Source organism: Pagrus major, chromosome 3, assembly GCF_040436345.1.
Source record: "Pagrus major chromosome 3, Pma_NU_1.0".
Classification (NCBI taxonomy): Eukaryota; Metazoa; Chordata; class Actinopteri; order Spariformes; family Sparidae; genus Pagrus; species Pagrus major.
The window spans coordinates 898,520-909,146 of NC_133217.1; the positions used below are offsets into that span (position 1 = coordinate 898,520).

The following is a 10,627-nucleotide window of genomic DNA, read 5'->3' on the forward strand; positions in this document are numbered from 1 at the left end:
TCGTTTCCTTTGTACTAAAATATACTGATGCTTTCCGAACATCAGACCTGCGCCTACCTGCACTTCTGCTTTTCTTCTTCCTCCTGCACTTCATGCTGGTCAGCAACACGCAGACGGCAGCCATGAGGAGGATCATCAACCCCAGACTGACGACAGCGACGACGAGCAGAGCTGAGAGAGACGCAGACAGAACATCTGGTGAGCAAACATCCAAACATCTGTACACTGAGACAGGAAGTGAGGCGTCTGAGACCAACCGTTCTCTGGTCGCTTCTTCTTTGTTTCAACCACGTCTGACAAAAAGAAATGGAGGTAGAAAAGATCAAAAACTGAATAATGTGATCATCACTGAGCCTTTAATGTGAACGGATCCCACCTGTTGTCACCACAGCAGGTGTGCTTGTTGTCCTGCTGGTCTGATGGATGCTGGTTGGCTCCGGCTGCACTGATGAACCAAAACAAAGATCTTTTTAGATTTGTGGCGTCTCTGAGAACATGTTGTTCTGTGTAAATAAACCGGACCCACCTGTCAGGACGGTGACCTCGCTCGTCTTCCCGCTGCACTGATACTGTCCAGCGTCCTCTGGCTGCAGGTCGTGGATCTGCAGCGCGTCGCTCTCGTAGCTGAGCCGACTCCTCTCCGGTTTCATCGTACCGTTTCTGAACCAGGTGAAGATGAGCTCTCGCCTCCCTCCGTCCCTCCTGTAGAACCACCTCTGTCGGGCTTTAGAGGAGCTGCTGCAGGGGAGCAGCAGCGTCCGGCCTGCAGGCACCAGGAAGTCATCGCCTGAGGGCCAGAAACAAAGAGGGTCACCGGGATGACCTGGGAGAGACCCGATAATCAACTGTCTTCAGCTTCAGCTTTAAAGACACCCTTCTGCATATGTCCCACAATGCACCGCTCTCAGTCTACCTGTGAGCACCTGCAGCTTGGCCACCAGCTGCTGGTTGCAGCGATACTCTCCCCCGTCGGAGTCGTCGAGCTGCAGCAGGCGCAGGCTGCCGTCGGGCTGCAGGAGGTACCGTCGGGGGTCCTCGTTGGTCTCGTAGCTCCCCTGTCGGGTCACCAGGACCTTCCGGTCCCGATGAGTCCAGACCACATCAGAGCTGTCGGAGCCGCCACACGGCAGGCGGACGTGGTGATCCTCCGGGACTGAAACCAGGATCACTGCTGGAGGAGAGAACAGATCTGAACTCTGACGGCCTCCACGGATCTGATCATTCACTTCATCTTTTTAACTGTTTGTGTTTTTATTCAGTCTCATTCTGTCGTTGAACTTTCAACAGCCTGACGTGTCTCCTCACTGTCGTTTACGTCATGAAATGTTTTACAGTAATCTACTGTATACTGTAATCTAGTAATCAGTATACTGTAGATTACTACTGTAGACTGTAGATTACTACAGATACTTTGAGAGGAAATGTGACAGCACAATTATTTTAAATATTTCTATTTGACGACACTTTGCCTCATAAAAACAAAGTCACGTGTTTAATTAAAATATTGAACTGTTGGTGCCTGAAAGTCAGTTTAAAGCCTTTAAAAACAAAATATTTAAACCATCACATCAGTTTTAGGGTGATTTTGACATAATAACCTGAATTCAGTGGAACATAACTAAGTATTTTTACTCAAGAAATGTACTGTTGTCATGTTTTTATGTCGTCAAATAGAAATAATGAAATAAATGTGTTTACGTTTCCTGACAAGACGTCGTCTTCTTCTTCTCCTGCACTCAGTGTTTCAGCTGCAGCTCTGTGTCACTCACCTCCTGCTGATGTTCAGTTTTTAGCCGTGTTTCCTGTTTTATCTGCTGTTCCTGTTTAATCTCATGGAAACATGTTCGCTGTGGTTCAGCTGCCTTAAATAACACCAGCAGACAGCGTTACACTGACTGTGAGTGGGAGCAGCAGCCAAAACATCTACACTTTCATGTGAATAATTAAACTTTAACGTTGTTTTCTTTTTCACTTTTAGTCACAGAAAATATTTTTGGTAAAAATGTTGTTAATTGTTATGTTTTATTTTTAGTTGAAGACAGTTTAAGGTCCTTTATGGAGCTACGAAGGATTCAAGAACTGATCTTTTGTTGTTATTTGAGCAGTTTTCTCAGCGCTTTAGCTTTTATCGTTTGTAAATCAGCTTGTTTGCAGCTGTTATGAAAAGTAAAATGCAACACTAATCTTCAGTCTCTTCAGTCAAATGATTCTCCTTTATTTAATTTCAGAAAACGTCTTCAAACTTCAAAAAAACATTTTTATTTTGAGGTATTTAAATTTAAACTGCAGAAAAAGAAAACAGCTAAAACACATTTAATTAGCATGTTAACTGTGAGTGACAGAACATCCATGTGAGATTAATAAGTAACTCAGACACAGAAAACAACTCAATAATAAAATAAATGGCCGTTATGAAAGATTCAGAACCTGGGACCCACCTGTACCTGTGGAGTTTTCTCTGCAGACGATCAGAACTGTGAGCCGGAACCAAACGTGACAAAAGATCATAAAAGTGAACATGTTCAGATTAAAGACGTCAAACTGCTGCTGATCAGACTGAAGCTTCAGTGTCACTCATCCCGACTGTTCGTCTTCCTCTTCCTCCTCCTCCGGCTGAGGAACTGAGCGTCATCGTCCTGGAAATGAAACTTTTATATTCACAGCTCAGAGTGTCGAGATAAAGTCCCAGAAACACGTCCCGGGCTGTTTGAAGCGGGTTTGGTTCTCTTTTGAAACGGACTTCAGCATTTGCAGTTTTGAATAAGGATGCAACGTGCTATTTCACTGTGAATCTGTGATTTCTATATAAAATTCTTTTCTTGAACATTTAATTCTGACCTGATTATCCTGCGTACTAAAATATAATCCTAGTTCATTTTCAGTTTTCTCTTTTTAATTTTCCATAAAATTCAAAAATATATTTCACAAAATGATTTAATACAAAGTTTAGAAGAACACAAGTTCAAAACATTAAACTGTCTGGAATAATTAACAAAAAGTCAGATTACCTGTAAATGTGAAAATAATGAAATATAGCAAAACACTGATGTAGTTACATGTGATTTTATTAAGTAAAGCTGAAACAATTTATCAAACTGCACAAATAACACACATTGAATCGAGTTATTGGTAGAAGGTGACGACTCGTTCTGTATCTGGTCCTGAGGATTTTCTGTAAAGCAAAATAAATAAAGTTACAATGAACTTTTCAGTTATTTTAAAATCAAACAAAATGTCAAACATTCCCTAAATGTCTCTTTTTGTCAAACCAGACGTTTTCTTTTACATATTTTTCTAAAAAAACAACAACAAAAAAAAGTATCTCTTGCAGAAGAAGCTAATTATTCACCTAATAGGAGTAAATTTTTCAGGAGTCATTGATCTCTGTCATTACAGATGTACAAATACGCAGCTGAATTAACCAACCAAGAAACAAGCTCGATAAACCGACTCTACACTGGTGGAGACCAAAAACGGAGCTAAAAGCAGAGTGAATATCGTTTGCTAGCATGTTAGCAACAACAACAATAAAAATCAAGCTAATAGTTTTTTTCCAGCACATAAATTACCTGTTGTTTAGAGCTAAAAATCGATTAGTTTAATAAACTTAAATAAAAAGGAAGTAAAATGAAAAGATCGGCGCCTATTCTGATCTTCAGTTAATCGTCAAAACCATTTTCAGGAAAATATGCAAATCATTTAACGCTGTATTTCTCCCTCTTTAGACTATTTGATGATTTACTACATCTTTGGGTTTTGGTCTATTGGTCGGACATTTGAGGGATTTAAAGATCTCAAATTTTGCTCATTGATTAATTGCGAAAATAAATCAGCTGTTTAGTCAATATTGAACATAACATTTAGTTGCAGCTGTAGTTTACTGTGCACATTACATGGATAAATACCTTCTCTCCTGATGACATCATTTGTTGATCTGAGAATAAACGGTGACATTGTGCCGAGGTGTCGCTGTAAAAAGAGATAAATATGAATATATGCAGTATAAATAACTAAATATACATCACGTCAGTTGGCAGCAGCTAACGACTGAGCTCGCTGTTTACCCATCGTGTTTCGCAGCGCTGGAAGGTTCTGGATGACGGAGTACGTGAGCTGCTGGTCTGATCCGTCTGGAAATTAAAACATTAATTCAACACACATTTCTAGAAATGAACTTTTTCAAATCCAACTAATTTCTGCCATCTGATACCAACGTGTTCATGTTTCAGGAGTGTTTTTAAATATTTTGGCCACAGTAACTTTTCTTTAAGTTCAGGAACATTTTTTTCTTATTTCTCACCTTGTGCTGATTCAAACGCAGAAACAGCTGATGGCTCAGCATAGACGACCTCTTCACCTCTTCCTCCTCAACAGAAGCATGAATGTGACAAGATTATTAATTCGGTGCACAGTGATCGTTTGTCGACCGTCTTTAAAGCTGATAAACACAAAAATGTTCCCGCAGAAAGTTTCACATCACAAAATTGTTGTCAAATAACAACTGAAACATGATGATATACAGTCGTTTTAGCTAGAAAATGTTATTTTTACATCGACTGTGATTAAATATGCTTTTCCACGAATGGGTTTAAGATACTACATTTCCGTAACGTCCATCGTTCACCTCGTCTTTTGATGCTGCATCTCCAAGTGAGGAAGACGATGACAATGATGAGGAGGAGGAGGGGGAGGAGCACTGCAGGGACCAAAACAGCAGCTGGAAGATAAGTTAAAAATTCGCAATAAATAACCCAGTTCAGACAGACATGATGCTGAACTGTGTTAAACTGCATTTCCCATGATGCAATCCTCAACAGATCACGTTATTTAATCAGTGTGTCTTTTGTTGACACCAAAATGAGACAAATATGTGTTGTCAGTAACGGTGTTCAGACCAAATGCAAAGCAAGTTTTTTGCGTGTAGATTAAATGCGACGACGCAAATTTAAGTCCATTCCAGCCGGCGCCATGAATGACACAAAAACACAAAAGTCTCATTAGATTCTGTTCTGATCCGGAGCTGTTTACCGACGGGAGGAGAGCTCAGAGATCACTCTTTAACTTCTGGGATTAAAAAGTGGATTTATCTTCACTCCTGTTTATCAGCCTGACTGCAGCAGTGATCCAGAGGTGTTTCTGTTCTGTAATGTTGACTGCTGACTGGAGCTGGAGGGGAAATGGACTTTACTTCATGAACGTAACGTCACAGAGAGGAGAGAGAGAACCAGAACCAGAACCAGAGTCTCTGCTGAGTGCTGACTTCACTCAGAGGTTGACCTCGACACACTTACTGTAGCTCGTGTAGTTTACGGCTATCGTACAGTAAATAATCTGGCTGTTTGGGGAGAATAAACACTGATGGTGAACACGCAGTTAACAGCCATTGCTGATGAAAATCTCCGACTGAGGTACAAATGTTGACAGACGAGCTAAATTTATTAAGTTTTATTCACGTTATGTTTCGTTTCATTCGCTGACTTCCTCCCTCGCTCTCTGACTCTCTCCAGGAAGTTATAGCGACAGACGTCCAGATGAAACTCACCGTTACTTTGAGTAAACTTGTTGATTTCTCTGGTTTGAACATTATTGGAAACATTCAGGATAATGTGAGTACACAACTCAGCAAAATGTAGAACAAAGATCTCGTAGTTTTTAGACATTTTGATGCAGAATTCGTACTTCTTTCATATTGTCTCTTTAAAAAGGACCCATGCATCCTTTTCATTATCGTGTTTTTAGATAAATGTATTTATCACGCGTCAACCCCGAGTGACCAGTTCAACTATGGTCAGCTTGAACTAATGTTTTCACCATATTGATTGCAGATTGTAAAGTTAAATATCTCATCTCTCACCTCTGTCGGTGTCAGACTGCTCATCTTCCTTCACATCCAGGTACGCAGCAGGTTTTCCATCACAGTAGTACAGTCCGGCGTCATCACGCTGCACTTGTGTTATAGTCAATGTCTCGTTCTCGGTTGAATAGTGAATGCGAGTCCTGTGCTGTTCTCCATTATTCTGAGGGTAAACAGTGATGTTTGTTCCTCTCTTCTCTCTGATCCACTCTGGAACATGTGACCCATTGACATTAGACGGGCATTTGAGAACGACGCTGGTTGATACGATAGCAGAGAGTATGGCTGTTCCTGAATAATGAGAAAAATATTGTTGTTTTTTTTGCATATTTCCGCTCCGTGCTGTACACCTCAGAGGCCAATGTTGTCTTAACATGATGATTTTGAAACTGGATGTTACCTGATGGGATCACCGTCAGCTCCACAGCTGCTTCATTATTACACAAGTATCTTCCAGAGTCTGAGACCGTAACTCTGCTAATGTGAAGAGATTTAAAAGGATCTGCCAGTGAACTGTATCGTTTGCCTCGGTCAGGAATGTGTTTCTTGTCCGTGTCCCCAGTTGTAAGAATGTCAACTCTGTCTCCGTTCGTCTCTCTGCTCCACGTCACTTCACCCTCCACAGGGTGAGGACAAGGCAGATTGACCGACTTCTTCACCTCAAATATTTCATGCTTTATTGCTGCAAGAGAAACACAAATAGAAAAATAAATACACATCTGTTTCCAGACTGACTGCATTTTTAATATTGCAAGAAACTCAAAATCTATCTATCTATCTATCTATCTATCTATCTATCTATCTCTGTTTTACATAATTGGATAGTCATGTTCATTGAAATAAAGTTTTAGACTGGAGATTCATATTTTTAAAATTCCTTAATATGCAGTTAAACATTATGTAAAGTAAGCCCACGTCCTGTGATCTGAATGCCTGTCTGAACCAGACAACCGTCGGTGGTTGTCCGTATCTGATGAAAATCCCTCTGATGCAACTCAGACAGAAGTGTTGACAGATGGGTCGTTGTTTTACAGCTTGATTCATGGTCGGTCTGGTTTCCTAACTTCCTTCTTCACTTTTCTACAGTATTGTGTGATGGTTCCCACGAGTTAAAGCCACAGGCGACTAAATGAAACGCGCCGTTACCTTGAATGAACTTGTGGATTTGAAAGGTTGAGTCGTTTTTAGACGTTTTAATGCAGAAATGTTACATATTATATCTTTAAATACACATACAGGAGACAAGTATACATACATACACTGTACATAACCATCGACATCATGTGAAAGTAACCGATTACATTATCTATTTAATATTTATTCCTTCGCACTACTTGCATTGTTGTTGACAACTTACAGAAACACTAGACTTGCGTACAGACGCTGTATGTTGTTGTTCATTGTTGGTTTTTATATAAATAATTATAAACGATAATATGTTTTTGCACATTATAGTTAAATGTTATAGTTAAATATACAGTTACAATCCTGAATTTGAATTTCTTTGTCATCAGTCAGAACAATCACCTGTCGGATGCAGAAAACATTTAACGACCTTTTTAATGTGTTTTCTTTGATATAAATCAGCTTCACAAGCTGCAGCCTCAGAGTACTCAGAGTACCTGTATGTGCATCGTGACAATAACTAGTACAAACACATTTTTGTAGTGCAACAAAATATAAAGCAATAAAGGTGAGATAAAGAAACGAAGCCTACCTGCCGAGTGATTTAAAAAGTTCTTACCTGTGCTGACGTTACAGCCCAGAACAAACACCACCAGGCAGCTGCAGATGTTCACCCTCATGCTGATACCGACCGGACTGACTGATGAATTCACACACTAATGTGAAACCTCATGCCCCGTGTGGGCTGAGAACAGGAAACTCAGACGTATTTCTGAAAAAAGCCTCTTCCTCAACACGTCTTTGAGTTGGTGTCTGCTCTGTCGGTGCGTCTGGCATTAATCCGTAGGAGTTCGAACAAACGTCTTATTTTTCAATCCAAAAATGGACTGAACACATGTTTTTCTGAGGATATATTCAGGCGCCTGGCAAAAAAAAGACTCAGCCCATTTATGACGACAAAATGTCCCTGTCTGAGAGTAACAGGAGCATTAAACTCATTATAGTTCTTTAATTACTTATTTCCACTAATGTTGAATATATAAAACAGTCAGAAACAAGAGCAAAGGTGTAAAAACAGCCTATACACGTTGCGTAAAATGACATTAACGTGCCTAATCCCCAAGCTTAAAGCTTTAAAACCCATTTAAATGAAATATTCACAGATTTGAAATCTCATTGGCTACATGATGCGTCAATCATGTGAAGGCTGACGTGTAATTGGCTCAGGAGAGAGGGGGGCGAACGAGGAGTGGGTCTCATGTCTATGAAATCCATCGGTGGCGGTTGCAGGCCACAGGGCGGGCATACAAGCTCCTAACTGGTCAAATGAGCTGTCAATCAAAAGGTCAGAGGTCGGCATCCATCTTGTGGCGTTTTGTGACAAATGGAAGCATGAAACAGCACGTGAGGTCAGTTTGTCACTGGTTATCAATGTAAAACTGTGTGTTGGACTTAATATTTGGCTCAAATGATTCAACTGGACATTTGGGAATAAGAGAAGGCGGCTTTTGTTGGATCTTGACCGACCACACAAACACAGATGCTCCATCGGTGAGTTTCCAAACATTCGTGCATGTTTGTTTGTCTGTTTGTTTGTTGATTGTGCCCCGCTGATGTGGTTTTCTCTTGAAATGGTTTGTCACAAGAATTTAAACTGTCTAACGACGTACGCCGTGATTACACACTTAAATTGAGGCTTTAGCCTTTTCGCTGTATTTCATTAACAGCTTCAACGCATTTATACTTTACTTTTTTCAGATCTAATAACATTGGGAGTGAGTGGAACATACATATCCGTCCCTGTGCGCTCTCAAAGTTCGACTTTATACTTAAATACAACAACTCCTGGTGTCATCATGAAGGTGCAGTGGAGAAATATATGCTGAGGACAAACAGGCAACGGTTAAAGACTTTTAGTGACGCTCAGAGAAGGTTCGGTAACCTGGATCAGCTTCATTTTAAATCAGGTTTAAAGGTTCTGTGCATGTACAACGTGAACATGAACAGAGGTCAAAGCATCATCTGTTGAGGAAGTCAACATCTGTGTGTGCTTGGTCAGTATTTTAATATCTTCCAGGGTCAGAAGCATTGTCTGTAGACTTTTATTCCTGTTATTTCCAGATCAAAACTCAAATGTTGTTGATGTTTTTTAATTAATAAATGATGTACATTTATCTGCCCCTGTGTCTGCGTTTGGGTCTCCTTTGTGTTAAACAGTGTCCCAAATTAGCAAATGTAACTAAAATGTAACTTCAGACCAGGTCTTTTTGTCTGCCAGATGTACATGTGGTATTTGGATACTTAACAGAGTAAAGTTTTACTGACCCTTATCTGGGAAAAGGAAGTTTAACTGGTGACGTTTTGTCTGGAGGAAACTGAACAGATCCAGTTGTCACTGACAGAAGTAATACCACTTGGAAACACCAGGTGGAGAAAGTTGTCTGTTGCAAACACCTGAGTGCCTCCTGCAACCAGCCTTATTCAACATGTTAAGACACATTCAGGCTTCAGAATTAAAAGCTCAGTATGTCGTTTCTGCTGCTTGAGGTCTCGATCAAAAGAAAACAAAAGAGGAAAGCAGCGCGGGATCATGGGAGTTGTCTCGCATTGTTTTTCAATCCAAATACAATCCTGCAGATGAGCAAACACTGGAAAACACAATGGGTCCACATCATATAGTCTTCTACTAAAAACTCCATTTATTTGTGAATGATGCACAAAAATAGAAAAAGGGAAGTGTGTACTGCAGCAAACATGCAAGTCAGGGGTCAGTGGGTGGAGGAGGATGTCATACTTCTTGATAGTATGACATCATCCTCCTAAGAAAACTTCATTAAAAACCACATTGATGTCTTTAACAATGCACATTTAAAAAATCCCCAAAAACTCGACCTGACTCAACAGTTTTGTGTGATTCACAACACGTTTGAAACATTCTCGTGTTTCCATGATGATGTTAGTAAATAAATGTAATTGAAATGTTCAAAACTCAAATGTTGTTGGTGTTTTTTAATAAATATTGTACATTTACAAAGAGATTTAAACTCAAACAGGGAACGAGGGCGCGAGAAGGTTCTTACAGAAAACAAGATTTGTTTCAACGAGCCCAGTCGCACGGATGAAATGTTAAGTTAACGTTTCGGCAGATAACCTCAAAGTTTGAACGTGTCAGAGGATACGTATCATATTGACATTTGTGCCATATAACATTCACATTACATGTTTATCACCTGACTTGTACATCAGAAATGGAGGGGATAAACGGGCGTTTCGACTTTTGCAGGTAGAGAGCAGGTATTTTAAGCCAAATCATGATGTTTTCCTAACCAAGTGTTTTTTGTGTCTAAATCTAAGCAGAGCATCAGCACAGCACTGTGACAAGAGAGAAATAAAGATTTCAACCCAAACAAGCGTAAAGTTGCAACATAAAGAAATGTTAAAGCTTCAAGTTATCTGCGGTTTTCCAGAACTGTACTTGGCTGACATTAATTCTGGAGACTGGTTTCAACAGGTAAGAATCTAGAAATAACAGATGTTATATGGAAAACGTCTCCATCTTAAATCTGTCTAAAATTATGCATCTAATATTTACATAAAACAAAAGTCAAAATATTTTACATGTTCCAAATTTAAATTAAAAAACTGAGA

At 39.9% G+C, this 10,627-nt stretch overlaps 1 protein-coding gene across 1 annotated transcript in view; it reads right to left on the reverse strand.

The window, feature by feature from the left end:
• The window catches only part of LOC140994091 (uncharacterized), a 6,108-nt gene extending 3,476 nt beyond the window's left edge, over positions 1-2,632 (reverse strand). Inside the window, exons 1-7 of the mRNA XM_073463666.1 lie at positions 2,575-2,632; positions 2,439-2,474; positions 914-1,168; positions 527-787; positions 377-445; positions 258-293; positions 58-171 (exon numbers count right to left, since the gene is read on the reverse strand). Of these exons, the coding sequence (XP_073319767.1) occupies positions 58-171; positions 258-293; positions 377-445; positions 527-787; positions 914-1,168; positions 2,439-2,474; positions 2,575-2,632 (829 nt within the window). The remainder of the gene's footprint in view (positions 1-57; positions 172-257; positions 294-376; positions 446-526; positions 788-913; positions 1,169-2,438; positions 2,475-2,574) is intronic.
• Positions 2,633-10,627: the final 7,995 nt, after the last annotated feature.